Source organism: Phalangium opilio, unplaced genomic scaffold, assembly GCF_054372755.1.
Source record: "Phalangium opilio isolate 3A_F unplaced genomic scaffold, DU_Popi_V2 ptg000095l_1, whole genome shotgun sequence".
NCBI lineage: Eukaryota > Metazoa > Arthropoda > Arachnida > Opiliones > Phalangiidae > Phalangium > Phalangium opilio.
The window spans coordinates 3,388,941-3,412,643 of NW_028324200.1; the positions used below are offsets into that span (position 1 = coordinate 3,388,941).

At 41.4% G+C, this 23,703-nt stretch overlaps 3 protein-coding genes, 28 non-coding genes and 37 pseudogenes across 31 annotated transcripts; all 68 read left to right on the forward strand.

The window, feature by feature from the left end:
- Positions 1-86: 86 nt before the first annotated feature.
- Positions 87-205, forward strand: LOC149635838 (5S ribosomal RNA). Its single transcript, XR_016373397.1, has one exon. It is a non-coding gene; the product is annotated as a 5S ribosomal RNA (ribosomal RNA).
- Positions 206-340: 135 nt separating this feature from the next.
- On the forward strand, positions 341-459 carry LOC149635839 (5S ribosomal RNA; annotated as a pseudogene).
- A 131-nt stretch (positions 460-590) lies between these two features.
- LOC149635840 (5S ribosomal RNA) lies at positions 591-709 on the forward strand. Its single transcript, XR_016372625.1, has one exon. It is a non-coding gene; the product is annotated as a 5S ribosomal RNA (ribosomal RNA).
- Positions 710-838: 129 nt separating this feature from the next.
- Positions 839-957, forward strand: LOC149635841 (5S ribosomal RNA; annotated as a pseudogene).
- A 130-nt stretch (positions 958-1,087) lies between these two features.
- Positions 1,088-1,206, forward strand: LOC149635842 (5S ribosomal RNA; annotated as a pseudogene).
- A 131-nt stretch (positions 1,207-1,337) lies between these two features.
- Positions 1,338-1,455, forward strand: LOC149635843 (5S ribosomal RNA; annotated as a pseudogene).
- Positions 1,456-1,586: 131 nt separating this feature from the next.
- On the forward strand, positions 1,587-1,705 carry LOC149635844 (5S ribosomal RNA). Its single transcript, XR_016372582.1, has one exon. It is a non-coding gene; the product is annotated as a 5S ribosomal RNA (ribosomal RNA).
- A 129-nt stretch (positions 1,706-1,834) lies between these two features.
- LOC149635845 (5S ribosomal RNA) lies at positions 1,835-1,953 on the forward strand. The gene has a single exon (XR_016373038.1). It is a non-coding gene; the product is annotated as a 5S ribosomal RNA (ribosomal RNA).
- Positions 1,954-2,084: 131 nt separating this feature from the next.
- On the forward strand, positions 2,085-2,203 carry LOC149635846 (5S ribosomal RNA; annotated as a pseudogene).
- Positions 2,204-2,334: 131 nt separating this feature from the next.
- Positions 2,335-2,452, forward strand: LOC149635847 (5S ribosomal RNA; annotated as a pseudogene).
- Positions 2,453-2,583: 131 nt separating this feature from the next.
- Positions 2,584-2,702, forward strand: LOC149635848 (5S ribosomal RNA; annotated as a pseudogene).
- Positions 2,703-2,833: 131 nt separating this feature from the next.
- LOC149635849 (5S ribosomal RNA) lies at positions 2,834-2,952 on the forward strand. The gene has a single exon (XR_016373469.1). It is a non-coding gene; the product is annotated as a 5S ribosomal RNA (ribosomal RNA).
- Positions 2,953-3,087: 135 nt separating this feature from the next.
- On the forward strand, positions 3,088-3,206 carry LOC149635850 (5S ribosomal RNA; annotated as a pseudogene).
- A 131-nt stretch (positions 3,207-3,337) lies between these two features.
- Positions 3,338-3,456, forward strand: LOC149635851 (5S ribosomal RNA). Its single transcript, XR_016372626.1, has one exon. It is a non-coding gene; the product is annotated as a 5S ribosomal RNA (ribosomal RNA).
- Positions 3,457-3,585: 129 nt separating this feature from the next.
- LOC149635852 (5S ribosomal RNA) lies at positions 3,586-3,703 on the forward strand (annotated as a pseudogene).
- A 131-nt stretch (positions 3,704-3,834) lies between these two features.
- Positions 3,835-3,953, forward strand: LOC149635853 (5S ribosomal RNA). The gene has a single exon (XR_016372583.1). It is a non-coding gene; the product is annotated as a 5S ribosomal RNA (ribosomal RNA).
- Positions 3,954-4,084: 131 nt separating this feature from the next.
- LOC149635854 (5S ribosomal RNA) lies at positions 4,085-4,203 on the forward strand. The gene has a single exon (XR_016373039.1). It is a non-coding gene; the product is annotated as a 5S ribosomal RNA (ribosomal RNA).
- A 131-nt stretch (positions 4,204-4,334) lies between these two features.
- LOC149635855 (5S ribosomal RNA) lies at positions 4,335-4,453 on the forward strand. The gene has a single exon (XR_016372627.1). It is a non-coding gene; the product is annotated as a 5S ribosomal RNA (ribosomal RNA).
- Positions 4,454-4,582: 129 nt separating this feature from the next.
- On the forward strand, positions 4,583-4,701 carry LOC149635856 (5S ribosomal RNA). The gene has a single exon (XR_016373041.1). It is a non-coding gene; the product is annotated as a 5S ribosomal RNA (ribosomal RNA).
- A 131-nt stretch (positions 4,702-4,832) lies between these two features.
- On the forward strand, positions 4,833-4,951 carry LOC149635857 (5S ribosomal RNA; annotated as a pseudogene).
- Positions 4,952-5,082: 131 nt separating this feature from the next.
- LOC149635858 (5S ribosomal RNA) lies at positions 5,083-5,201 on the forward strand. The gene has a single exon (XR_016373169.1). It is a non-coding gene; the product is annotated as a 5S ribosomal RNA (ribosomal RNA).
- A 131-nt stretch (positions 5,202-5,332) lies between these two features.
- On the forward strand, positions 5,333-5,451 carry LOC149635859 (5S ribosomal RNA; annotated as a pseudogene).
- Positions 5,452-5,580: 129 nt separating this feature from the next.
- On the forward strand, positions 5,581-5,699 carry LOC149635860 (5S ribosomal RNA; annotated as a pseudogene).
- Positions 5,700-5,830: 131 nt separating this feature from the next.
- LOC149635861 (5S ribosomal RNA) lies at positions 5,831-5,949 on the forward strand (annotated as a pseudogene).
- Positions 5,950-6,080: 131 nt separating this feature from the next.
- LOC149635862 (5S ribosomal RNA) lies at positions 6,081-6,199 on the forward strand (annotated as a pseudogene).
- A 139-nt stretch (positions 6,200-6,338) lies between these two features.
- LOC149635863 (5S ribosomal RNA) lies at positions 6,339-6,457 on the forward strand (annotated as a pseudogene).
- Positions 6,458-6,586: 129 nt separating this feature from the next.
- LOC149635864 (5S ribosomal RNA) lies at positions 6,587-6,705 on the forward strand. Its single transcript, XR_016372684.1, has one exon. It is a non-coding gene; the product is annotated as a 5S ribosomal RNA (ribosomal RNA).
- Positions 6,706-6,837: 132 nt separating this feature from the next.
- On the forward strand, positions 6,838-6,956 carry LOC149635865 (5S ribosomal RNA; annotated as a pseudogene).
- Positions 6,957-7,087: 131 nt separating this feature from the next.
- Positions 7,088-7,206, forward strand: LOC149635866 (5S ribosomal RNA; annotated as a pseudogene).
- A 129-nt stretch (positions 7,207-7,335) lies between these two features.
- LOC149635867 (5S ribosomal RNA) lies at positions 7,336-7,454 on the forward strand (annotated as a pseudogene).
- A 127-nt stretch (positions 7,455-7,581) lies between these two features.
- On the forward strand, positions 7,582-7,700 carry LOC149635868 (5S ribosomal RNA). The gene has a single exon (XR_016373481.1). It is a non-coding gene; the product is annotated as a 5S ribosomal RNA (ribosomal RNA).
- A 131-nt stretch (positions 7,701-7,831) lies between these two features.
- On the forward strand, positions 7,832-7,950 carry LOC149635869 (5S ribosomal RNA; annotated as a pseudogene).
- Positions 7,951-8,081: 131 nt separating this feature from the next.
- On the forward strand, positions 8,082-8,200 carry LOC149635870 (5S ribosomal RNA; annotated as a pseudogene).
- Positions 8,201-8,331: 131 nt separating this feature from the next.
- Positions 8,332-8,450, forward strand: LOC149635871 (5S ribosomal RNA; annotated as a pseudogene).
- Positions 8,451-8,588: 138 nt separating this feature from the next.
- LOC149635872 (5S ribosomal RNA) lies at positions 8,589-8,707 on the forward strand. Its single transcript, XR_016373487.1, has one exon. It is a non-coding gene; the product is annotated as a 5S ribosomal RNA (ribosomal RNA).
- A 139-nt stretch (positions 8,708-8,846) lies between these two features.
- Positions 8,847-8,965, forward strand: LOC149635873 (5S ribosomal RNA). Its single transcript, XR_016372817.1, has one exon. It is a non-coding gene; the product is annotated as a 5S ribosomal RNA (ribosomal RNA).
- A 131-nt stretch (positions 8,966-9,096) lies between these two features.
- Positions 9,097-9,215, forward strand: LOC149635874 (5S ribosomal RNA; annotated as a pseudogene).
- Positions 9,216-9,346: 131 nt separating this feature from the next.
- Positions 9,347-9,465, forward strand: LOC149635875 (5S ribosomal RNA; annotated as a pseudogene).
- Positions 9,466-9,594: 129 nt separating this feature from the next.
- On the forward strand, positions 9,595-9,713 carry LOC149635876 (5S ribosomal RNA; annotated as a pseudogene).
- Positions 9,714-9,844: 131 nt separating this feature from the next.
- Positions 9,845-9,963, forward strand: LOC149635877 (5S ribosomal RNA; annotated as a pseudogene).
- A 481-nt stretch (positions 9,964-10,444) lies between these two features.
- LOC149635878 (uncharacterized) lies at positions 10,445-13,369 on the forward strand. Its single transcript, XM_089850941.1, has one exon. The coding sequence runs from the start codon at positions 10,445-10,447 to the stop codon at positions 13,367-13,369; it is 2,925 nt and encodes a 974-aa protein (XP_089707067.1).
- LOC149635879 (uncharacterized) lies at positions 13,369-14,250 on the forward strand. Its single transcript, XM_089850942.1, has one exon. It carries the CDS (start codon positions 13,369-13,371, stop codon positions 14,248-14,250), a length of 882 nt encoding a protein of 293 aa, XP_089707068.1.
- A 1,481-nt stretch (positions 14,251-15,731) lies between these two features.
- LOC149635880 (uncharacterized) lies at positions 15,732-17,060 on the forward strand. Its single transcript, XM_089850943.1, has one exon. It carries the CDS (start codon positions 15,732-15,734, stop codon positions 17,058-17,060), a length of 1,329 nt encoding a protein of 442 aa, XP_089707069.1.
- A 454-nt stretch (positions 17,061-17,514) lies between these two features.
- Positions 17,515-17,633, forward strand: LOC149635881 (5S ribosomal RNA). Its single transcript, XR_016372818.1, has one exon. It is a non-coding gene; the product is annotated as a 5S ribosomal RNA (ribosomal RNA).
- Positions 17,634-17,764: 131 nt separating this feature from the next.
- On the forward strand, positions 17,765-17,883 carry LOC149635882 (5S ribosomal RNA; annotated as a pseudogene).
- A 130-nt stretch (positions 17,884-18,013) lies between these two features.
- On the forward strand, positions 18,014-18,132 carry LOC149635883 (5S ribosomal RNA). The gene has a single exon (XR_016372517.1). It is a non-coding gene; the product is annotated as a 5S ribosomal RNA (ribosomal RNA).
- Positions 18,133-18,271: 139 nt separating this feature from the next.
- On the forward strand, positions 18,272-18,390 carry LOC149635884 (5S ribosomal RNA). Its single transcript, XR_016372819.1, has one exon. It is a non-coding gene; the product is annotated as a 5S ribosomal RNA (ribosomal RNA).
- Positions 18,391-18,521: 131 nt separating this feature from the next.
- LOC149635885 (5S ribosomal RNA) lies at positions 18,522-18,640 on the forward strand. Its single transcript, XR_016373407.1, has one exon. It is a non-coding gene; the product is annotated as a 5S ribosomal RNA (ribosomal RNA).
- Positions 18,641-18,771: 131 nt separating this feature from the next.
- Positions 18,772-18,890, forward strand: LOC149635886 (5S ribosomal RNA; annotated as a pseudogene).
- A 130-nt stretch (positions 18,891-19,020) lies between these two features.
- On the forward strand, positions 19,021-19,139 carry LOC149635887 (5S ribosomal RNA). Its single transcript, XR_016373143.1, has one exon. It is a non-coding gene; the product is annotated as a 5S ribosomal RNA (ribosomal RNA).
- A 131-nt stretch (positions 19,140-19,270) lies between these two features.
- Positions 19,271-19,389, forward strand: LOC149635888 (5S ribosomal RNA; annotated as a pseudogene).
- Positions 19,390-19,520: 131 nt separating this feature from the next.
- On the forward strand, positions 19,521-19,639 carry LOC149635889 (5S ribosomal RNA; annotated as a pseudogene).
- A 131-nt stretch (positions 19,640-19,770) lies between these two features.
- On the forward strand, positions 19,771-19,889 carry LOC149635890 (5S ribosomal RNA; annotated as a pseudogene).
- A 130-nt stretch (positions 19,890-20,019) lies between these two features.
- Positions 20,020-20,138, forward strand: LOC149635891 (5S ribosomal RNA). Its single transcript, XR_016372518.1, has one exon. It is a non-coding gene; the product is annotated as a 5S ribosomal RNA (ribosomal RNA).
- Positions 20,139-20,277: 139 nt separating this feature from the next.
- LOC149635892 (5S ribosomal RNA) lies at positions 20,278-20,396 on the forward strand. Its single transcript, XR_016372821.1, has one exon. It is a non-coding gene; the product is annotated as a 5S ribosomal RNA (ribosomal RNA).
- Positions 20,397-20,527: 131 nt separating this feature from the next.
- On the forward strand, positions 20,528-20,646 carry LOC149635893 (5S ribosomal RNA). Its single transcript, XR_016373408.1, has one exon. It is a non-coding gene; the product is annotated as a 5S ribosomal RNA (ribosomal RNA).
- Positions 20,647-20,777: 131 nt separating this feature from the next.
- On the forward strand, positions 20,778-20,896 carry LOC149635894 (5S ribosomal RNA; annotated as a pseudogene).
- Positions 20,897-21,026: 130 nt separating this feature from the next.
- On the forward strand, positions 21,027-21,145 carry LOC149635895 (5S ribosomal RNA). Its single transcript, XR_016373155.1, has one exon. It is a non-coding gene; the product is annotated as a 5S ribosomal RNA (ribosomal RNA).
- A 131-nt stretch (positions 21,146-21,276) lies between these two features.
- LOC149635896 (5S ribosomal RNA) lies at positions 21,277-21,395 on the forward strand (annotated as a pseudogene).
- Positions 21,396-21,526: 131 nt separating this feature from the next.
- On the forward strand, positions 21,527-21,645 carry LOC149635897 (5S ribosomal RNA; annotated as a pseudogene).
- A 131-nt stretch (positions 21,646-21,776) lies between these two features.
- On the forward strand, positions 21,777-21,895 carry LOC149635898 (5S ribosomal RNA; annotated as a pseudogene).
- Positions 21,896-22,025: 130 nt separating this feature from the next.
- Positions 22,026-22,144, forward strand: LOC149635899 (5S ribosomal RNA). Its single transcript, XR_016372806.1, has one exon. It is a non-coding gene; the product is annotated as a 5S ribosomal RNA (ribosomal RNA).
- A 139-nt stretch (positions 22,145-22,283) lies between these two features.
- Positions 22,284-22,402, forward strand: LOC149635900 (5S ribosomal RNA; annotated as a pseudogene).
- Positions 22,403-22,533: 131 nt separating this feature from the next.
- On the forward strand, positions 22,534-22,652 carry LOC149635901 (5S ribosomal RNA). Its single transcript, XR_016373170.1, has one exon. It is a non-coding gene; the product is annotated as a 5S ribosomal RNA (ribosomal RNA).
- Positions 22,653-22,783: 131 nt separating this feature from the next.
- LOC149635902 (5S ribosomal RNA) lies at positions 22,784-22,902 on the forward strand. Its single transcript, XR_016372442.1, has one exon. It is a non-coding gene; the product is annotated as a 5S ribosomal RNA (ribosomal RNA).
- Positions 22,903-23,033: 131 nt separating this feature from the next.
- LOC149635903 (5S ribosomal RNA) lies at positions 23,034-23,152 on the forward strand (annotated as a pseudogene).
- A 130-nt stretch (positions 23,153-23,282) lies between these two features.
- Positions 23,283-23,401, forward strand: LOC149635904 (5S ribosomal RNA). Its single transcript, XR_016373168.1, has one exon. It is a non-coding gene; the product is annotated as a 5S ribosomal RNA (ribosomal RNA).
- Positions 23,402-23,532: 131 nt separating this feature from the next.
- On the forward strand, positions 23,533-23,651 carry LOC149635905 (5S ribosomal RNA; annotated as a pseudogene).
- Positions 23,652-23,703: the final 52 nt, after the last annotated feature.

Genomic DNA, 23,703 nt, shown 5'->3' on the forward strand with positions numbered 1-23,703 from the left:
AGCAAACAGAGTTTCCTTTTTTTCAAACATGCAGAAGGGTAATTTGTCAAACTAGTTTTAAATTCGAATAACTAACTAAAGTTCTCGGCAACGGCCATATCACGCTGAAAACACCGGTTCTCGTCCGATCACCGAAGTTAAGCAGCGTCGAGCGCAGTCAGTACTTTGGAGGGAGACCACTTAGGAACACTGCGTGCCGTTGTCTTTTACACTTTATTTTCCTTTTTTAAAATCCAACAGATATGAGAAAAGCAAAGAGAGTTTCTTTTTTTTAAAAAAAACATGGAGAAGGGTAATTTGTCTAATTAGTTTTAAATTCGAATTATTAACTAAATTACTCGGCAACGGCCATATCACGCTGAAAACACCGGTTCTGGTCCGATCACCGAAGTTAAGTAGCGTCGAGCGCAGTCAGTACGTGGGAGGGAGACCACTTAGGAACACTGCGTGCCGTTGTCTTTTACAGTGTAGTTTCCTTTTTTAAAATCCACCAGATAAGAGAAAAGCAAACAGAGTTTCTTTTTTTTCAAACATGCAGAAGGGTAATTTGTCAAATTAGTTTTAAATTCGAATAACTAACTAAAGCTCTCGGCAACGGCCATATCACGCTGAAAACACCGGTTCTCGTCCGATCACCGAAGTTAAGCAGCGTCGAGCGCAGTCTGTACTTGAGAGGGAGACCACTTAGGAACACTGCGTGCCGTTGTCTTTTACAGTTTAGTTTCCTTTTTTAAATCCAACAGATAGGAGAAAAGCAAACAGAGTTTCTTTTTTTCAAACATGCAGAAGGGTAATTTGTCAAATTAGTTTTAAATTCGAATAACTAACTAAAGTTCTCGGCAACGGCCATATCACGCTGAAAACACCGGTTCTCGTCCGATCACCGAAGTTAAGTAGCGTCGAGCGCAGTCAGTACGTGGGAGGGAGACCAATTAGGAACACTGCGTGCCGTTGTCTTTTACAGTGTTGTTTCCTTTTTTAAAATCCACCAGATATGAGAAAAGCAAACAGAGTTTCTTTTTTTTCAAACATGCAGAAGGGTTTTTTTCAAATTAGTTTTAAATTCGAATAACTAACTAAAGTTCTCGGCAACGGCCATATCACGCTGAAAACACCGGTTCTCGTCCGATCACCGAAATTAAGCAGCGTCAGGCAAAGTCAGTACTTGGGAGGGAGACCAATTAGGAACATTGCGTGCCGTTGTCTTTTACAGTGTAGTTTCCTTTTTTAAAATCCACCAGATATGAGAAAAGCAAACAGAGTTTCTTATCTTTCAAACATGCAGAAGGGTAATTTGTCAAATTAGTTTTAAATTCGAATAACTAACTAAAGTTCTCGGCAACGGCCATATCACGCTGAAAACACCGGTTCTCGTCCGATCACCGAAGTACACAGCGTCGAGCGCAGTCAGTACTTGGGAGGGAGACCACTTAGGAACACTGCGTGCCGTTGTCTTTTACAGTGTCGTTTCCTTTTTTAAAATCCACCAGATATGAGAAAAGCAAACAGAGTTTCTTTTTTTTCAAACATGCAGAAGGGTAATTTGTCAAACTAGTTTTAAATTCGAATAACTAACTAAAGTTCTCGGCAACGGCCATATCACGCTGAAAACACCGGTTCTCGTCCGATCACCGAAGTTAAGCAGCGTCGAGCGCAGTCAGTACGTGGGAGGGAGACCACTTAGGAACACTGCGTGCCGTTGTCTTTTACAGTTTAGTTTCCTTTTTTAAATCCAACAGATAGGAGAAAAGCAAACAGAGTTTCTTTTTTTCAAACATGCAGAAGGGTAAATTGTCAAATTAGTTTTAAATTCGAATAACTAACTAAAGTTCTCGGCAACGGCCATATCACGCTGAAAACACCGGTTCTCGTCCGATCACCGAAGTTAAGTAGCGTCGAGCGCAGTCAGTACGTGGGAGGGAGACCACTTAGGAACACTGCGTGCCGTTGTCTTTTACAGTGTAGTTTCCTTTTTTAAAATCCACGAGATATGAGAAAAGCAAACAGAGTTTCTTTTTTTTCAAACATGCAGAAGGGTTTTTTTTCAAATTAGTTTTAAATTCGAATAACTAACTAAAGTTCTCGGCAACGGCCATATCACGCTGAAAACACCGGTTCTCGTCCGATCACCGAAATTAAGCAGCGTCAGGCAAAGTCAGTACTTGGGAGGGAGACCAATTAGGAACATTGCGTGCCGTTGTCTTTTACAGTGTAGTTTCCTTTTTTAAAATCCACCAGATATGAGAAAAGCAAACAGAGTTTCTTATCTTTCAAACATGCAGAAGGGTAATTTGTCAAATTAGTTTTAAATTCGAATAACTAACTAAAGTTCTCGGCAACGGCCATATCACGCTGAAAACACCGGTTCTCGTCCGATCACCGAAGTACACAGCGTCGAGCGCAGTCAGTACTTGGGAGGGAGACCACTTAGGAACACTGCGTGCCGTTGTCTTTTACAGTGTCGTTTCCTTTTTTAAAATCCACCAGATATGAGAAAAGCAAACAGAGTTTCTTTTTTTTCAAACATGCAGAAGGGTAATTTGTCAAACTAGTTTTAAATTCGAATAACTAACTAAAGATCTCGGCGACGGCCATATCAATCTGAAAACACCGGTTCTCGTCCGATCACCGAAATTAAGCAGCGTCGAGCGCAGTCAGTACGTGGGAGGGAGACCACTTAGGAACACTGCGTGCCGTTGTCTTTTACAATTTAGTTTCCTTTTTTAAAATCCACCAGATATGAGAAAAGCAAACAGAGTTTCCTTTTTTTCAAACATGCAGAAGGGTAATTTGTCAAACTAGTTTTAAATTCGAATAACTAACTAAAGTTCTCGGCAACGGCCATATCACGCTGAAAACACCGGTTCTCGTCCGATCACCGAAGTTAAGCAGCGTCGAGCGCAGTCAGTACTCTGGAGGGAGACCACTTAGGAACACTGCGTGCCGTTGTCTTTTACACTTTATTTTCCTTTTTTAAAATCCAACAGATATGAGAAAAGCAAAGAGAGTTTCTTTTTTTTAAAAAAAACATGGAGAAGGGTAATTTGTCTAATTAGTTTTAAATTCGAATTATTAACTAAATTACTCGGCAACGGCCAAATCACGCTGAAAACACCGGTTCTGGTCCGATCACCGAAGTTAAGTAGCGTCGAGCGCAGTCAGTACGTGGGAGGGAGACCACTTAGGAACACTGCGTGCCGTTGTCTTTTACAGTGTAGTTTCCTTTTTTAAAATCCACCAGATAAGAGAAAAGCAAACAGAGTTTCTTTTTTTTCAAACATGCAGAAGGGTAATTTGTCAAATTAGTTTTAAATTCGAATAACTAACTAAAGCTCTCGGCAACGGCCATATCACGCTGAAAACACCGGTTCTCGTCCGATCACCGAAGTTAAGCAGCGTCGAGCGCAGTCTGTACTTGAGAGGGAGACCACTTAGGAACACTGCGTGCCGTTGTCTTTTACAGTTTAGTTTCCTTTTTTAAATCCAACAGATAGGAGAAAAGCAAACAGAGTTTCTTTTTTTCAAACATGCAGAAGGGTAATTTGTCAAATTAGTTTTAAATTCGAATAACTAACTAAAGTTCTCGGCAACGGCCATATCACGCTGAAAACACCGGTTCTCGTCCGATCACCGAAGTACACAGCGTCGAGCGCAGTCAGTACTTGGGAGGGAGACCACTTAGGAACACTGCGTGCCGTTGTCTTTTACAGTGTCGTTTCCTTTTTTAAAATCCACCAGATATGAGAAAAGCAAACAGAGTTTCTTTTTTTTCAAACATGCAGAAGGGTAATTTGTCAAACTAGTTTTAAATTCGAATAACTAACTAAAGTTCTCGGCAACGGCCATATCACGCTGAAAACACCGGTTCTCGTCCGATCACCGAAGTTAAGCAGCGTCGAGCGCAGTCAGTACGTGGGAGGGAGACCACTTAGGAACACTGCGTGCCGTTGTCTTTTACAGTTTAGTTTCCTTTTTTAAAATCCACCAGATATGAGAAAAGCAAACAGAGTTTCTTTTTTTTCAAACATGCAGAAGGGTAATTTGTCAAATTAGTTTTAAATTCGAATAACTAACTAAAGTTCTCGGCAACGGCCATATCACGCTGAAAACACCGGTTCTCGTCCGATCACCGAAGTTAAGTAGCGTCGAGCGCAGTCAGTACGTGGGAGGGAGACCACTTAGGAACACTGCGTGCCGTTGTCTTTTACAGTGTAGTTTCCTTTTTTAAAATCCACCAGATAAGAGAAAAGCAAACAGAGTTTCTTTTTTTTCAAACATGCAGAAGGGTAATTTGTCAAATTAGTTTTAAATTCGAATAACTAACTAAAGCTCTCGGCAACGGCCATATCACGCTGAAAACACCGGTTCTCGTCCGATCACCGAAGTTAAGCAGCGTCGAGCGCAGTCTGTACTTGAGAGGGAGACCACTTAGGAACACTGCGTGCCGTTGTCTTTTACAGTTTAGTTTCCTTTTTTAAATCCAACAGATAGGAGAAAAGCAAACAGAGTTTCTTTTTTTCAAACATGCAGAAGGGTAATTTGTCAAATTAGTTTTAAATTCGAATAACTAACTAAAGTTCTCGGCAACGGCCATATCACGCTGAAAACACCGGTTCTCGTCCGATCACCGAAGTTAAGTAGCGTCGAGCGCAGTCAGTACGTGGGAGGGAGACCACTTAGGAACACTGCGTGCCGTTGTCTTTTACAGTGTAGTTTCCTTTTTTAAAATCCACCAGATATGAGAAAAGCAAACAGAGTTTCTTTTTTTTCAAACATGCAGAAGGGTTTTTTTTCAAATTAGTTTTAAATTCGAATAACTAACTAAAGTTCTCGGCAACGGCCATATCACGCTGAAAACACCGGTTCTCGTCCGATCACCGAAATTAAGCAGCGTCAGGCAAAGTCAGTACTTGGGAGGGAGACCAATTAGGAACATTGCGTGCCGGTGTCTTTTACAGTGTAGTTTCCTTTTTTAAAATCCACCAGATATGAGAAAAGCAAACAGAGTTTCTTTTTTTTCAAACATGCAGATGGGTAATTTGTCAAATTAGTTTTAAATTCGAATAACTAACTAAAGTTCTCGGCAACGGCCATATCACGCTGAAAACACCGGTTCTCGTCCGATCACCGAAGTTAAGCAGCGTCGAGCGCAGTCAGTACTTGGGAGGGAGACCACTTAGGAACACTGCGTGCCGTTGTCTTTTACAGTGTAGTTTCCTTTTTTAAAATCCACCAGATATGAGAAAAGCAAACAGATTTTCTTATCTTTCAAACATGAAGAAGGGTAATTTGTCAAATTAGTTTTAAATTCGAATAACTAACAAAAGATCTCGGCGACGGCCATATCACGCTGAAAACACCGGTTCTCGTCCGATCACCGAAATTAAGCAGCGTCAAGCGCAGTCAGTACTTGGGAGGGAGACCAATTAGGAACACTGCGTGCCGTTGTCTTTTACAGTGTAGTTTCCTTTTTTAAAATCCACCAGATATGAGAAAAGCAAACAGTTTCTTTTTTTTCAAACATGCAGAAGGGTAATTTGTCAAATTAGTTTTAAATTCGAATAACTAACTAGAGTTCTCGGCAACGGGCATATCACGCTGAAAACACCGGTTCTCGTCCGATCACCGAAGTTAAGGAGCGTCGAGCGCAGTCAGTACTTGGGAGGGAGACCACTTAGGAGCACTGCGTGCCGTTGTCTTTTACAGTGTAGTTTCCTTTTTTAAAATCCACCAGATATGAGAAAAGCAAACAGAGTTTCTTTTTTTTCAAACATGCAGAAGGGAAATTTGTCAAATTAGTTTTAAATTCGAATAACTAACTAAAGATCTCGGCGACGGCCATATCACTCTGAAAACACCGGTTCTCGTCCGATCACCGAAATTAAGCAGCGTCAAGCAAAGTCAGTACTTGGGAGGGAGACCAATTAGGAACACTGCGTGCCGTTGTCTTTTACAGTTTAGTTCCCTTTTTTAAAATCCACCAGATATGAGAAAAGCAAACAGAGTTTCTTATCTTTCAAAAATGCAGAAGGGTAATTTGGCAAATTATTTTTAAATTCGAATAACTAACTAAAGATCTCGGCGACGGCCATATCACTCTGAAAACACCGGTTCTCGTCCGATCACCGAAATTAAGCAGCGTCGAGAGCAGTCAGTACTTGGGAGGGAGACCAATTAGGAACACTGCGTGCCGTTGTCTTTTACAGTTTAGTTTCCTTTTTTAAAATCCACCAGATATGAGAAAAGCAAACAGAGTTTCTTTTTTTTATTTTTTGAAAAAATGCAGAAGGGTAATTTGTCTAATTAGTTTTTAATTCGAATAATTAACCACAGTTCTCGGCAACGGCCATATCACGCTGAAAACACCGGTTCTCGTCCGATCACCGAAATTAAGCAGCGTCAAGCGCAGTCAGTTCTTGGGAGGGAGACCAATTAGGAACACAGCGTGCCGTTGTCTTTAACAGTGTAGTTTCCTTTTTTAAAATCCACCAGATATGAGAAAAGCAAACAGTTTCTTTTTTTTCAAACATGCAGAAGGGTAATATGTCAAATTAGTTTTAAATTCGAATAACTAACTAGAGTTCTCGGCAACGGCCATATCACGCTGAAAACAACGGTTCTCGTCCGATCACCGAAGTTAAGCAGCGTCGAGCGCAGTCAGTACTTGGGAGGGAGACCACTTAGGAACACTGCGTGCCGTTGTCTTTTACAGTGTCGTTTCCTTTTTTAAAATCCACCAGATATGAGAAAAGCAAACAGAGTTTCTTTTTTTTTCAAACATGCAGAATGGTAATTTGTCAAATTAGTTTTAAATTCGAATAACTAACTAAAGTTCTTGGCAACGGCCATATCACGCTGAAAACACCGGTTCTCGACCGATCACCGAAATTAAGCAGCGTCAAGCGCAGTCAGTACTTGGGAGGGAGACCACTTAGGAACACTGCGTGCCGTTGTCTTTTACAGTTTAGTTTCCTTTTTTAAAATCCACCAGATATGAGAAAAGCAAACAGAGTTTCTTATCTTTCAAACATGCAGAAGGGTAATTTGTCAAATTAGTTTTAAATTCGAATAACTAACTAAAGATCTCGGCGACGGCCATATCACGCTGAAAACACCGGTTCTCGTCCGATCACCGAAATTAAGCAGCGTCAAGCGCAGTCAGTACTTGGGAGGGAGACCACTTAGGAACACTGCGTGCCGTTGTCTTTTACAGTGTAGTTTCCTTTTTTAAAATCCACCAGATATGAGAAAAGCAAACTGAGTTTTTTTTTTCAAACATGCAGAAGGGTGATTTGTCAAATTAGTTTTAAATTCGAATAACTAACTAAAGCTCTCGGCAACGGCAATATCACGCTGAAAACACCGGTTCTCGTCCGATAACCGAAGTTAAGCAGCGTCTAGCGCAGTCTGTACTTGGGAGGGAGACCACTTAGGAACACTGCGTGCCGTTGTCTTTTACAGTGTAGTTTCCTTTTTTAAAATCCACCAGATATGAGAAAAGCAAACAGATTTTCTTATCTTTCAAACATGAAGAAGGGTAACTTGTCAAATTAGTTTTAAATTCGAATAACTAAAAATCTCGGCGACGGCCATATCACGCTGAAAACACCGGTTCTCGTCCGATCACCGAAGTTAAGCAGCGTCGAGCGCAGTCAGTACTTGGGAGGGAGACCACTTAGGAACACTGCGTGCCGTTGTCTTTTACAGTTTAGTTTCCTTTTTTATAATCCACCAGATATGAGAAAAGCAAACAGAGTTTCTTTTTTTTCAAACATGCAGAAGGGTAATTTGTCAAATTAGTTTTAAATTCGAATAACTAACTAGAGTTCTCGGCAACGGCCATATCACGCTGAAAACACCGGTTCTCGTCCGATCACCGAAATTAAGCAGCGTCAAGCGCAGTCAGTACTTGGGAGGGAGACCACTTAGGAACACTGCGTGCCGTTGTCTTTTACAGTTTAGTTTCCTTTTTTAAAATCCACCAGATATGAGAAAAGCAAACAGAGTTTCTTTTTTTTCAAACATGCAGAAGGGTAATTTGTCAAATTAGTTTTAAATTCGAATAACTAACTAAAGATCTCGGCGACGACAATATCACGCTGAAAACACCGGTTCTCGTCCGATCACCGAAATTAAGCAGCGTCAAGCGCAGTCAGTACTTGGGAGGGAGACCAATTAGGAACACTGCGTGCCGTTGTCTTTTACAGTGTAGTTTCCTTTTTTAAAATCCACCAGATATGAGAAAAGCAAACAGAGTTTCTTTTTTTTCAAACATGCAGAAGGGTTATTTGTCAAATTAGTTTTACATTCGAATAACTAACTAAAGTTCTCGGCAACGGCCATATCACGCTGAAAACACTGGTTCTCGTCCGATCACCGAAATTAAGCAGCGTCAAGCGCAGTCAGTAATTGGGAGGGAGACCAATTAGGAACACTGTGTGCCGTTGTCTTTTATAGTTTAGTTCCCTTTTTTAAAATCCACCAGATATGAGAAAAGCAAACAGTGTTTCATTTTTTATTTTTTGAAAAAATGCTGAAGGGTAATTTGTCTAATTAGTTTTTAATTCGAATAATTAACCACAGTTCTCGGCAACGGCCATATCACGCTGAAAACACCGGTTCTCGTCAGATCACCGAAGTTAAGCAGCGTCGAGCGCAGTCAGTACTTGGGAGGGAGACCACTTAGGAACACTGCGTGCCGTTGTCTTTTACAGTTTAGTTTCCTTTTTTAAAATCTACCAGATATGAGAAAAGCAAACAGAGTTTCTTTTTTTTATTTTTTGAAAACATGCAGAAGGGTAATTTGTCAAATTAGTTTTAAATTCGAATAACTAACTAAAGTTCTCGGCAACGGCCATATCACGCTGAAAACACCGGTTCTCGTCCGATCACCGAAGTTAAGCAGCGTCGAGCGCAGTTAGAACTTGGGAGGGAGACCACTTAGGAACACTGCGTGCCGTTGTCTTTTACAGTGTAGTTTCCTTTTTTAAAATCCACCAGATATGAGAAAAGCAAACAGATTTTCTTATCTTTCAAACATGAAGAAGGGTAATTTGTCAAATTAGTTTTAAATTCGAATAACTAACTAAAGATCTCGGCGACGGCCATATCACGCTGAAAACACCGGTTCTCGTCCGATCACCGAAATTAAGCAGCGTCAAGCGCAGTCAGTACTTGGGAGGGAGACCAATTAGGAACACTGCGTGCCGTTGTCTTTTACAGTGTAGTTTCCTTTTTTAAAATCCACCAGATATGAGAAAAGCAAACAGAGTTTCCTTTTTTTCAAACATGCAGAAGGGTAATTTGTCAAATTAGTTTTAAATTCGAATAACTAACGAAAGATCTCGGCGACGACAATATCACGCTGAAAACACCGGTTCTCGTCCGATTACCGAAATTAAGCAGCGTCAAGCGCAGTCAGTACTTGGGAGGGAGAACAATTAGGAACACTGCGTGCCGTTGTCTTTTACAGTGTATTTTTTTTTTAAAATCCACCAGATATGAGAAAAGCAAACAGAGTTTCTTTTTTTTCAATCATGCAGAAGGGTTATTTGTCAAATTAGTTTTACATTCGAATAACTAACTAAAGTTCTCGGCAACGGCCATATCACGCTAAAAACACCGGTTCTCGTCCGATCACCGAAATTAAGCAGCGTCAAGCGCAGTCAGTACTTGGGAGGGAGACCACTTAGGAACACTGCGTGCCGTTGTCTTTTACAGTTTAGTTTCCTTTTTTAAAATCCACCAGATATGAGAAAAGCAAACAGAGTTTCTTTTTTTTCAATCATGCAGAAGGGTTATTTGTCAAATTAGTTTTACATTCGAATAACTAACTAAAGTTCTCGGCAACGGCCATATCACGCTGAAAACACCGGTTCTCGTCCGATCACCGAAATTAAGCAGCGTCAAGTGCAGTCAGTACTTGGGAGGGAGACCAATTAGGAAAACTGCGTGCCGTTGTCTTTTACAGTGTAGTTTCCTTTTTTAAAATCCACCAGATATGAGAAAAGCAAACAGTGTTCCGATCGGAAAAAATGATATTACATAAAAAAGATACCAATTTTGTAAACCTATTTTTTATCGTTTGTTTGTTAGTCTACATTTTTAGAATTAATTTTTTGTTCGTACTATATAATCAGATAACTTAATATCAAAAGGGTATTGGTTTTGTAGTCGCCGTCCGGGCACTTCGCTTAGTTTTTACCATTAGTTAAATAAATTGTTTATGTTTAGTTAACCAAGTTCGCTTTCTTGTCGTCAGACACCACAACCGCGTCCAGGCTAATTATAACCTTTTACCGTGTCAAGTCGTCCGCGCAAGTTGTCCGGTAGGCCTATTCGACTAGTTCACGAACATTTATGGTCCGTCGAGCCGGATCGTCAGTGTCGGCTTAATTACGTGGAAAGCTGGTCGTTGGGTTGATCACCACTGCGGACGTTCACAATGCCAGTAACCGCTCTGGAGAAAGCCACTGCGGAACGGAATAAAGGCGAATTGGGTCTGAACAACATCAGCAACAGAGTTCAAACACATGCCAAGACTCCTCTTAATCAACAGCAATTGGAATTTTTTCTGGAAGAAGTGGACAAGTCGTGGCAAGTCATCGATGATGCGCATGTCAAGGTGGTCTCGTTGGACGCTGAAAATGCTGGCCTGCATGAACGGAAATGGGATGACTTATTCACGTTGTATACGAATTCGAAATGCACACTTAAATCTATGCTAGCCACTATGGTTCCAATCTCGACACGTCAGTTGTCTGTAGGGTCACATTCGGAGATCAAATTACCTAAAATCAACCTCCCAACGTTCGCGGGAGAAATACATAATTGGATATCATTCCGGGACATGTACCTCACTGCCATCCACAACAATCAAGAATTATCAGATGCCCAGAAATTTACCTATCTCAAGTCAAGTTTAACCGGAAACGCCGTAAATCTAATCAAATCACTCACCATTTCTGATGCCAATTACACCATTGCTTGGGATACGGTCACCAAGAGGTTCGAAAACAACAGAGAACTCTACTTTGCCATTATGAGACGATTCTGCTCGCTGCCCATGATACCAACCAGCAACTCAAATGCCTTACGATCGATCGTGGATGCGGCGATGGAATGTACCAGAGCTCTCGACACTCTTCCGATAGCGAATAAATGGGATGCCGTTCTGGTGTTCCTTCTAACCCAGAAGTTAGATCCGTCCTCTAAGGAGCAATGGGAACTTTGTCTCAAGAACACAGAGATACCAAAATCAAGCGATCTGCTGGAATTTATTGAACAAAGAGCGCGCTCCTTGGCGGGATCATCATCCGGTCGCAATCCTCACGTCACGAGGAACCCAGTGACCTTGCACACCAGAACTGGAGCATCGTCCTCAGATGGTAAATGTACGTTCTGTTCCGCCAATCATTTCAATTTCCGATGCCCAAGACTGTCCGCTATGAAGGTCCACGAAAGGCGATCATTAGTACAGCAATCGAACCTTTGTTTCAACTGCCTTCGGACGGGACATAGAGTGAAAGAATGTCCACTGGAAAAATACTGCAAGACCTGCGATAAAAAGCATCACTCCCTTCTTCACGTGGAAGTTGAGAAACCAGACAAAGAGTCAAGTAGTCAACCATCCAATACAAAAGAGTCCGATAGACAACAACCAAGCCAGGCGCAGAATTTTCATGTCCAGGACGCCGTCTGTGCAAGGGATGATTCCATACTAGCTACCGCTGTAATCAAAGTAAAAACTGCGCAAGAGACAGCCCTTCAAGTTCGAGCTCTATTGGATGGCGGATCGACTGTATCGTGCATCTCCGAAGCGTGCATGGCGAGACTGGGCCTCGCACGAAAGAAAGTCCAGACGGAAGTAGTAGGCCTAGGTGCGACGCAACTCGGTCGAGCTAGAGGACTTACTCAGGTTCATTTCAAACCATTCTTCGAGGACACAACGTCAGAAAGGTTTTGCGTCAACGCTTATGTATTGAAGAAAATCACATGTCAGCTACCTTTACGAAAATATGATACAAGCAATTGGCCTCATCTCAGGAAGCTGCGACTGGCGGATCCCGAGTTTAACATCCCTGGCGACATTGATGTACTGTTGGGTGCTGACGTATTTTTCAAACTCCTTTTAAATGGGAAACGAACCAAGGATGCCTTTTCTCCGGATGCGATCAATTCCAAGCTAGGATGGCTGGTTTCCGGGCCGACGAGCATTGACCAACCTAGAGTACACCTTCATCATACTCTCACACTCGAAGAAACCCTGAATCAATTTTGGGCGATTGAACAAGTGCCAAAGACACAAGTCATGACGCCGGAAGAAAAAGCTTGCGAGGAGGATTTTCTAAAGTTCCATTACCGAGATCCAGCCGGAAGATTCGTGGTACGCATACCAATGAAAGAGCCAACGATTCCTCTTGGATCTTCGCGCGAGATAGCCCTGAGAAGATTCTACCAAATTGAAAGGAAGATCGACGCACGCCCGGAGTTGAAAGCCTTATACGAAGGATTCATGGAACAGTACGAAGAGTTGGGACATATGTCGAAGATCTTGCCAGAGAACCAAAAGAAGTCTGCAAGAGTCTATATTCCTCATCACTATGTAATGAAAGATTGGAACCAAACCTGTAAATTCCGAGTGGTCTTCGATGCATCTTCTAAGACCACCTCTGGATTCTCCTTCAACGACGCTCAACTCGTGGGTCCAGTGGTCCAAGATTCGCTATATGCCATTGTCATGCGGTTCAGAATACATCGTATTGCCTTTGTCGCTGACATCATGAAAATGTACCGCCAGATACTAGTAGTCCCAGAACAACGAAATCTGCAATGCATACTGTGGCGGTCGACACCCAAGGCTCCTGTTCAAGAATTCCAATTGAACACTGTAACCTATGGAACAGCCTCGGCACCCTACTTGGCAACTCGAGTATTGCAGGAGTTGGGCGACACGGGGTTACATGAACATCCGTTGGGAGCTGCGATTATCAAAAGGGATTTTTACATGGACGATGTAATGAGCGGAGGACAAACCGCAACACAAACCAAGATCGCTATATACCAGATTCGCTCACTGTGCGATGGTGCCGGTTTCCGACTCAGTAAATTTGCCTCAAACGACCCTGATTGTTTAACAGAAGTACCGCCTGAGTTACAAGATTCCAAGAACATACTAGCGATGGATGACGATGCTCTTGTCAAGACACTCGGACTTTACTGGGATACGAGGAAAGATCAGTTCCTGTTCAAAGTACAACCTGCGCCCTGTCAGTTACCTCTTACGAAGAGGACTCTACTTTCCGAAATATCGAAGATCTTCGATCCCATGGGTTGGCTTGCCCCCATCATTATTCGCCGAAAATCTTGATGCAGGATGTATGGAAGGAGAAAATCGATTGGGATGCCGAAACTTCCGTAGGAGTTCAAACATTATGGGCGGATTTCAAGAATTCCATTATAAACATTCAAGATCTTCGAATAGACCGATGGATGCATTCTTTACCTGAGATATCCGTTCTCGAACTTCACGGATTTTCGGATGCATCCGAGAAAGCATACGCTGGAGTGGTATATCTGAGATCGGTCGATCAAGCTGGAAATGTCCACATTTCATTACTCACAGCAAAGACAAGAGTGGCTCCGGCAAATAAAGCGATATCAATCCCGAGGATGGAGCTCTGTGGTGCATTGCTCCTTGCGGATCTCATGGAAACAGTTCAAGAGTCCTTAAATCTGAACTTCAATCAAGTTAAAGCTTGGACAGATTCGACGATCGTATTATGTTGGCTGTCCTCTTGTCCACGTCGATGGAAGACGTTTGTCGCAAACCGGGTTTCAAGAATTCAAGAGATAATTCCGGTATCACACTGGCATCATGTTCCCGGACTTGAGAATCCAGCTGATGCAGCCTCCAGAGGAGTATCAGTGCCCGAGCTACTAAACCATAAACTCTGGTGGAAGGGACCTCTATGGCTATCCAGTCGGGAGCCGTGGCCAACTCCATCCATTTCGGATTCCAAGACGAATGCCACAGCCATCGAAGAAGAAGAAAAAATCGTCATTATGACCATAGGAATAATTGTTAATAACGACATCTTTACACGGTTCTCTACGCTTCTGCGACTACGACGCATAACAGCATGGATACTTCGTTTCAAACATAATGGCCTGAACAATTACCGGAAGAGACAAGACCCCAACTTCAAAGCCGTAATACTTTCTGGTCCCTTGACAAGCATGGAATTCTAGAGGGCCGGTAGGCCCTTCTAGATAAGATCCCACACCCTCCCGTAATGTTAAATGAAAATTCACAGATTTTCGCAGATTTTCCCGTAGGAATAACATGGGGTTTTTGGTGCTCCTGTACATCGAATCATTTAAAAACTAAAGCGAAGTTACGTTTCGGAATACTTTCAAATTAACAAGTAACTATTCAAGGTGTGCCTTTTTCAAGTTTCATCAAAATTAATTAAGTCTAAGTATGTTAATTTAATTAAAAATGTAAGTACCTCAAAAGATTATTCTACAGCAGACGACGCTAATTGTTCATTACTCTACAGTAGACGACGCTAATTTGCCCTTTCACCGCCTTGAAACTTTAACTTGATATTTTTCAATAAATATAACACAATATTTATTAAAAATTTCTCTGGCGGGTCTATTTTTCGTTTAATTATGTGTCTCGGTTGAAATTTTATACTTAAGATACCTTTTTAATTTATATTTTAGATGTTAGTTTTGACCAAGGCTTAAGTTGCCTTACTTATGCCATGGATTTATAATAGAAGCTTACGCTTCATGGATATTTCACTGTAGCCTTCAGTAAGGCATAAGGATAGATGGATCAGTGTTGGAAATAAGGATTTTTTTTTAAACTGGACCTGTGGCCTAGGTATTTTAATTAAATCAACTGGCCACGGTGCCACTCACTGTAAACGTACAAGGGCAGTGAACGCAATGTCATGGATAATTGTAATCGTAGAGTGGACTGTAAAAGATACGGATTTGTTAGTTTAAAAATCGTGGCAGGATGTTGGTTTTGAAGTTGACTATTAAGCTCGGGTTCTAAAACGAATTGTGAGCCGTATCTTATAAGAATTAGTTGAAGTGTAGAACCATTTTTAACCTCGTCCTAGAAGTGAAAAATTTCGCATTTCAAGCAAAAAATTGTTTTATAATAGATTAATACAAATGCAGACTGAAGGAACAGATATTATATAAAAAAGGACTTGGTTTGCCCAAGCCTGAAAAACAAAACGATAAGAGTTTTTTCCAGTTGACTGAAGCGCGGATATTTTATTTTTCTATATAATTTTAAAGACAATCCGTATTTTACTACTCTTTAGAATTTAATTCAATCTCCTGATTTTACTGGTAATGGATTTATTTCCTATAAATTAATTGAAATAAAAAATTACTTATCTCAGATTTTTCAACAATTCCATTTTCGTAAAATTTTATCCTGAAAAATCTGAGATAAGTAATTTTTTATTTCCATTAATTTATAGGAAATAAATCCATTACCAGTAATATCAGGAGATTGAATTAAATTCTAAAGAGTAGTAAAATACGGATTGTCTTTAAAATTATATAGAAAAATAAAATATCCGCGCTTCAGTCAACTGGAAAAAACTCTTATCGTTTTGTTTTTCAGGCTTGGGCAAACCAAGTCCTTTTTTATATAATTAGAGAACGCGTTGCTCACATTAGTGAAGATAGTCCAAGCCTACATGTTTCCGGAAGAGATAGAGTCCTTACGCCAGAGTAATCCGTTGCCGAAGCGAAGCAAACTACTATGTCTACATCCTGTCTTGGATTCCATCGGGGTCCTCCGTGTAGGAGGAAGACTTAAACACGCAGATCTCGATACAGCCACAAAGCGTCCAATTCTGCTACCGAGACATCACAAATTTACGGAGATGGTCATTCAAGAGGCCCATACCCAAAACCTGCATGCTGGTACTCAGATGGTTCAGAGCATCCTATCATTAAAGTATTGGATCATTCGAGGAAGAGATGCAGTAAGACACCAAATTCGGAAATGTGCAGTCTGCACCAGATATCGTGCCGCCACCGCTAACCAGATGATGGGTGATCTACCAAGGGCTCGAGTTCAATACTGCCGAGCATTTGCGAGAACTGGCGTTGACTACGCAGGACCCTTTTATCTTCGTCCAATCACTCCGAGAAGCAAGACATCCTACAAGGCTTACTTATCCCTTTTTGTATGCTTCGTGACGAAGGCACTACATCTTGAAATTGTCTCATCACAAACCACCGAAGCCTTTCTGGCAGCATTGCGCCGATTCACTTCAAGACGTGGGAAGCCTAGCGATATATATAGCGACTGTGGAACGACCTTCGTTGGGGCCGCCAAGGAACTAAAGGAATTTATGAAACTGATTCAGTCAAATCCACACAATGCAGCTGTCGCAGATCATCTTTCCGCACAGGGCATAACATGGCATTTTAACCCTGCCGGAGCCCCACATTTTGGCGGACTATGGGAGGCCGGCGTCAAGTCGGTAAAATACCACCTACATCGAGTCATTGGTAACACCAGACTGACCTACGAAGAGTTCTCAACCGTAGTCACACAGATAGAGGGTTGCCTAAATTCAAGACCGTTAACTCCGCTTTCATCGGATCCCACCGATCTTAATGTTCTCACTCCAGGTCACTTCCTAATTGGAGAATCTCTTCAAGCAATACCGGATCCTGACTTATCTCACCTACCTATGAACCGACTTAACCGATGGCAGCTACTCCAGAAGCTAAAGCAGGATGTCCATAAACGCTGGCTTCGGGAGTACGTAACTAGACTTCAACAACGACCCAAATGGATGAAACCGCAACGCAATATCGAAGTTGGGGACATGGTCTTGGTCAAATCAGACGTTACCTCACCCGGAAATTGGCCTTTGGCCAGAGTGATCGAAATTTTTCCGGGACAAGACGGCTATACTCGGGTCGTTACCTTACGGACCACCAAAGGTGAAATCAAACGACCCATCGTCAAGCTATGCCTTCTACCGTTCGACCATGAAGATGAGCCCTGAAAGTTTGCTACTAACGTATCAAGGCCGGGAGAATGTTCCGATCGGAAAAAATGATATTACATAAAAAAGATACCAATTTTGTAAACCTATTTTTTATCGTTTGTTTGTTAGTCTACATTTTTAGAATTAATTTTTTGTTCGTACTATATAATCAGATAACTTAATATCAAAAGGGTATTGGTTTTGTAGTCGCCGTCCGGGCACTTCGCTTAGTTTTTACCATTAGTTAAATAAATTGTTTATGTTTAGTTAACCAAGTTCGCTTTCTTGTCGTCAGACACCACAACCGCGTCCAGGCTAATTATAACCTTTTACCGTGTCAAGTCGTCCGCGCAAGTTGTCCGGTAGGCCTATTCGACTAGTTCACGAACAAACAGAGTTTCTTTTTTTTCAAACATGCAGAAGGGTAATTTGTCAAATTAGTTTTAAATTCGAATAACTAACTAAAGTTCTCGGCAACGGCCATATCACGCTGAAAACACCGGTTCTCGTCCGATCACCGAAGTTAAGCAGCGTCGAGCGCAGTTAGAACTTGGGAGGGAGACCACTTAGGAACACTGCGTGCCGTTGTCTTTTACAGTGTAGTTTCCTTTTTTAAAATCCACCAGATATGAGAAAAGCAAACAGATTTTCTTATCTTTCAAACATGAAGAAGGGTAATTTGTCAAATTAGTTTTAAATTCGAATAACTAATTAAAGATCTCGGCGACGGCCATATCACGCTGAAAACACCGGTTCTCGTCCGATCACCGAAATTAAGCAGCGTCAAGCGCAGTCAGTACTTGGGAGGGAGACCAATTAAGAACACTGCGTGCCGTTGTCTTTTACAGTGTAGTCTCCTTTTTTAAAATCCACCAGATATGAGAAAAGCAAACAGAGTTTCTTTTTTTCAAACATGCAGAAGGGTAATTTGTCAAATTAGTTTTAAATTCGAATAACTAACTAAAGTTCTCGGCAACGGCCATATCACGCTGAAAACACCGGTTCTCGTCCGATCACCGAAGTTAAGCAGCGTCGTGCGCAGTCAGTACTTGGGAGGGAGACCACTTAGGAACACTGCGTGCCGTTGTCTTTTACAGTTTAGTTTCCTTTTTTAAAATCTACCAGATATGAGAAAAGCAAACAGAGTTTCTTTTTTTTATTTTTTGAAAACATGCAGAAGGGTAATTTGTCAAATTAGTTTTAAATTCGAATAACTAACTTAAGTTCTCGGCAACGGCCATATCACGCTGAAAACACCGGTTCTCGTCCGATCACCGAAGTTAAGCAGCGTCGAGCGCAGTTAGAACTTGGGAGGGAGACCACTTAGGAACACTGCGTGCCGTTGTCTTTTACAGTGTAGTTTCCTTTTTTAAAATCCACCAGATATGAGAAAAGCAAACAGAGTTTCTTTTTTTTCAAACATGCAGAAGGGTAATTTGTCAAAATAGTTTTAAATTCGAATAACTAACTAAAGTTCTCGGCAACGGCCATATCACGCTGAAAACACCGGTTCTCGTCCGATCACCGAAGTTAAGCAGCGTCGAGCGCAGTCAGTACTTGGGAGGGAGACCACTTTGGAACACTGCGTGCCGTTGTCTCTTACAGTTTAGTTTCCTTTTTTATAATCCACCAGATATGAGAAAAGCAAACAGAGTTTCTTTTTTTTCAAACATGCAGAAGGGTAATTTGTCAAATTAGTTTTAAATTCGAATAACTAACTAAAGTTCTCGGCAACGGCCATATCACGCTGAAAACACCGGTTCTCGTCCGATCACCGAAATTAAGCAGCGTCAAGCGCAGTCAGTACTTGGGAGGGAGACCACTTAGGAACACTGCGTGCCGTTGTCTTTTACAGTTTAGTTTCCTTTTTTATAATCCACCAGATATGAGAAAAGCAAACAGAGTTTCTTTTTTTCAAACATGCAGAAGGGTAATTTGCCAAATTAGTTTTAAATTCGAATAACTAACTAAAGTTCTCGGCAACGGCCATATCACGCTGAAAACACCGGTTCTCGTCCGATCACCGAAGTTAAGCAGCGTAGAGCGCAGTCAGTACTTGGGAGGGAGACCACTTAGGAACACTGCGTGCCGTTGTCTTTTACAATGTAGTTTCCTTTTTTAAAATCCACCAGATATGAGAAAAGCAAACAGAGTTTCTTTTTTTTCAAACATGCAGAAGGGTAATTTGTCAAATTAGTTTTAACTTCGAATAACTAACTAAAGATCTCGGCGACGGCCATATCACGCTGAAAACACCGGTTCTCGTCCGATCACCGAAATTAAGCAGCGTCAAGCGCATACAAAACTTGGGAGGGAGACCAATTAGGAACACTGCGTGCCGTTGTCTTTTACAGTGTAGTTAACTTTTTTAAAATCCACCGGATATGAGAAAAGCAAACAGAGTTTCTTTTTTTTCAAACATGCAGAAGGGTAATTTGTCAAATTAGTTTTAACTTCGAATAACTAACTAAAGATCTCGGCGACGGCCATATCACGCTGAAAACACCGGTTCTCGTCCGATCACCGAAATTAAGCAGCGTCAAGCGCATACAAAACTTGGGAGGGAGACCAATTAGGAACACTGCGTGCCGTTGTCTTTTACAGTGTAGTTAACTTTTTTAAAATCCACCGGATATGAGAAAAGCAAACAGAGTTTCTTTTTTTTCAAACATGCAGAAGGGTAATTTGTCAAATTAGTTTTAAATTCGAATAACTAATTAAAGATCTCGGCGACGGCCATATCACGCTGAAAACACCGGTTCTCGTCCGATCACCGAAATTAAGCAGCGTCAAGCGCAGTCAGTACTTGGGAGGGAGACCAATTAAGAACACTGCGTGCCGTTGTCTTTTACAGTGTAGTCTCCTTTTTTAAAATCCACCAGATATGAGAAAAGCAAACAGAGTTTCTTTTTTTCAAACATGCAGAAGGGTAATTTGTCAAATTAGTTTTAAATTCGAATAACTAACTAAAGTTCTCGGCAACGGCCATATCACGCTGAAAACACCGGTTCTCGTCCGATCACCGAAGTTAAGCAGCGTCGTGCGCAGTCAGTACTTGGGAGGGAGACCACTTAGGAACACTGCGTGCCGTTGTCTTTTACAGTTTAGTTTCCTTTTTTAAAATCTACCAGATATGAGAAAAGCAAACAGAGTTTCTTTTTTTTATTTTTTGAAAACATGCAGAAGGGTAATTTGTCAAATTAGTTTTAAATTCGAATAACTAACTTAAGTTCTCGGCAACGGCCATATCACGCTGAAAACACCGGTTCTCGTCCGATCACCGAAGTTAAGCAGCGTCGAGCGCAGTTAGAACTTGGGAGGGAGACCACTTAGGAACACTGCGTGCCGTTGTCTTTTACAGTGTAGTTTCCTTTTTTAAAATCCACCAGATATGAGAAAAGCAAACAGAGTTTCTTTTTTTTCAAACATGCAGAAGGGTAATTTGTCAAAATAGTTTTAAATTCGAATAACTAACTAAAGTTCTCGGCAACGGCCATATCACGCTGAAAACACCGGTTCTCGTCCGATCACCGAAGTTAAGCAGCGTCGAGCGCAGTCAGTACTTGGGAGGGAGACCACTTTGGAACACTGCGTGCCGTTGTCTCTTACAGTTTAGTTTCCTTTTTTATAATCCACCAGATATGAGAAAAGCAAACAGAGTTTCTTTTTTTTCAAACATGCAGAAGGGTAATTTGTCAAATTAGTTTTAAATTCGAATAACTAACTAAAGTTCTCGGCAACGGCCATATCACGCTGAAAACACCGGTTCTCGTCCGATCACCGAAATTAAGCAGCGTCAAGCGCAGTCAGTACTTGGGAGGGAGACCACTTAGGAACACTGCGTGCCGTTGTCTTTTACAGTTTAGTTTCCTTTTTTATAATCCACCAGATATGAGAAAAGCAAACAGAGTTTCTTTTTTTCAAACATGCAGAAGGGTAATTTGCCAAATTAGTTTTAAATTCGAATAACTAACTAAAGTTCTCGGCAACGGCCATATCACGCTGAAAACACCGGTTCTCGTCCGATCACCGAAGTTAAGCAGCGTAGAGCGCAGTCAGTACTTGGGAGGGAGACCACTTAGGAACACTGCGTGCCGTTGTCTTTTACAATGTAGTTTCCTTTTTTAAAATCCACCAGATATGAGAAAAGCAAACAGAGTTTCTTTTTTTTCAAACATGCAGAAGGGTAATTTGTCAAATTAGTTTTAACTTCGAATAACTAACTAAAGATCTCGGCGACGGCCATATCACGCTGAAAACACCGGTTCTCGTCCGATCACCGAAATTAAGCAGCGTCAAGCGCATACAAAACTTGGGAGGGAGACCAATTAGGAACACTGCGTGCCGTTGTCTTTTACAGTGTAGTTAACTTTTTTAAAATCCACCGGATATGAGAAAAGCAAACAGAGTTTCTTTTTTTTCAAACATGCAGAAGGGTAATTTGTCAAATTAGTTTTAACTTCGAATAACTAACTAAAGATCTCGGCGACGGCCATATCACGCTGAAAACACCGGTTCTCGTCCGATCACCGAAATTAAGCAGCGTCAAGCGCATACAAAACTTGGGAGGGAGACCAATTAGGAACACTGCGTGCCGTTGTCTTTTACAGTGTAGTTAACTTTTTTAAAATCCACCGGATATGAGAAAAGCAAACAGAGTTTCTTTTTTTTCAAACATGCAGAAGGGTAATTTGTCAAATTAGTTTTAAATTCGAATAACTAATTAAAGATCTCGGCGACGGCCATATCACGCTGAAAACACCGGTTCTCGTCCGATCACCGAAATTAAGCAGCGTCAAGCGCAGTCAGTACTTGGGAGGGAGACCAATTAAGAACACTGCGTGCCGTTGTCTTTTACAGTGTAGTCTCCTTTTTTAAAATCCACCAGATATGAGAAAAGCAAACAGAGTTTCTTTTTTTCAAACATGCAGAAGGGTAATTTGTCAAATTAGTTTTAAATTCGAATAACTAACTAAAGTTCTCGCCAACGGCCATATCACGCTGAAAACACCGGTTCTCGTCCGATCACCGAAGTTAAGCAGCGTCGTGCGCAGTCAGTACTTGGGAGGGAGACCACTTAGGAACACTGCGTGCCGTTGTCTTTTACAGTTTAGTTTCCTTTTTTAAAATCTACCAGATATGAGAAAAGCAAACAGAGTTTCTTTTTTTTATTTTTTGAAAACATGCAGAAGGGTAATTTGTCAAATTAGTTTTAAATTCGAATAACTAACTTAAGTTCTCGGCAACGGCCATATCACGCTAAAAACACCGGTTATCGTCCGATCACCGAAGTTAAGCAGCGTCGAGCGCAGTTAGAACTTGGGAGGGAGACCACTTAGGAACACTGCGTGCCGTTGTCTTTTACAGTGTAGTTTCCTTTTTTAAAATCCACCAGATATGAGAAAAGCAAACAGAGTTTCTTTTTTTTCAAACATGCAGAAGGGTAATTTGTCAAATTAGTTTTAAATTAGAATAACTAACTAAAGTTCTCGGCAACGGCCATATCACGCTGAAAACACCGGTTCTCGTCCGATCACCGAAGTTAAGCAGCGTCGAGCGCAGTCAGTACTTGGGAGGGAGACCACTTAGGAACACTGCGTGCCGTTGTCTCTTACAGTTTAGTTTCCTTTTTTATAATCCACCAGATATGAGAAAAGCAAACAGAGTTTCTTTTTTTTCAAACATGCAGAAGGGTAATTTGTCAAATTAGTTTTAAATTCGAATAACTAACTAAAGTTCTCGGCAACGGCGATATCACGCTGAAAACACCGGTTCTCGTCCGATCACCGAAGTTAAGCAGCGTCGAGCGCAGTCAGTACTTGGGAGGGAGACCACTTAGGAACACTGCGTGCCGTTGTCTCTTACAGTTTAGTTTCCTTTTTTATAATCCACCAGATATGAGAAAAGCAAACAGAGTTTCTTTTTTTTCAAACATGCAGAAGGGTAATTTGTCAAATTAGTTTTAAATTCGAATAACTAACTAAAGTTCTCGGCAACGGCCATATCACGCTGAAAACACCGGTTCTCGTCCGATCACCGAAATTAAGCAGCGTCAAGCGCAGTCAGTACTTGGGAGGGAGACCACTTAGGAACACTGCGTGCCGTTGTCTTTTACAGTTTAGTTTCCTTTTTTATAATCCACCAGATATGAGAAAAGCAAACAGAGTTTCTTTTTTTCAAACATGCAGAAGGGTAATTTGCCAAATTAGTTTTAAATTCGAATAACTAACTAAAGTTCTCGGCAACGGCCATATCACGCTGAAAACACCGGTTCTCGTCCGATCACCGAAGTTAAGCAGCGTAGAGCGCAGTCAGTACTTGGGAGGGAGACCACTTAGGAACACTGCGTGCCGTTGTCTTTTACAATGTAGTTTCCTTTTTTAAAATCCACCAGATATGAGAAAAGCAAACAGAGTTTCTTTTTTTTCAAACATGCAGAAGGGTAATTTGTCAAATTAGTTTTAACTTCGAATAACTAACTAAAGATCTCGGCGACGGCCATATCACGCTGAAAACACCGGTTCTCGTCCGATCACCGAAATTAAGCAGCGTCAAGCGCATACAAAACTTGGGAGGGAGACCAATTAGGAACACTGCGTGCCGTTGTCTTTTACAGTGTAGTTTACTTTTTTAAAATCCACCGGATATGAGAAAAGCAAAC

Excerpts from the sequence above, each read along its gene's own strand:
- LOC149635878 (XM_089850941.1), top strand. The coding sequence starts at position 10,445 with ATGCCAGTAACCGCTCTGGAGAAAGCCACTGCGGAACGGAATAAAGGC.
- LOC149635879 (XM_089850942.1), top strand. The coding sequence starts at position 13,369 with ATGCAGGATGTATGGAAGGAGAAAATCGATTGGGATGCCGAAACTTCC.
- LOC149635880 (XM_089850943.1), top strand. The coding sequence starts at position 15,732 with ATGTTTCCGGAAGAGATAGAGTCCTTACGCCAGAGTAATCCGTTGCCG.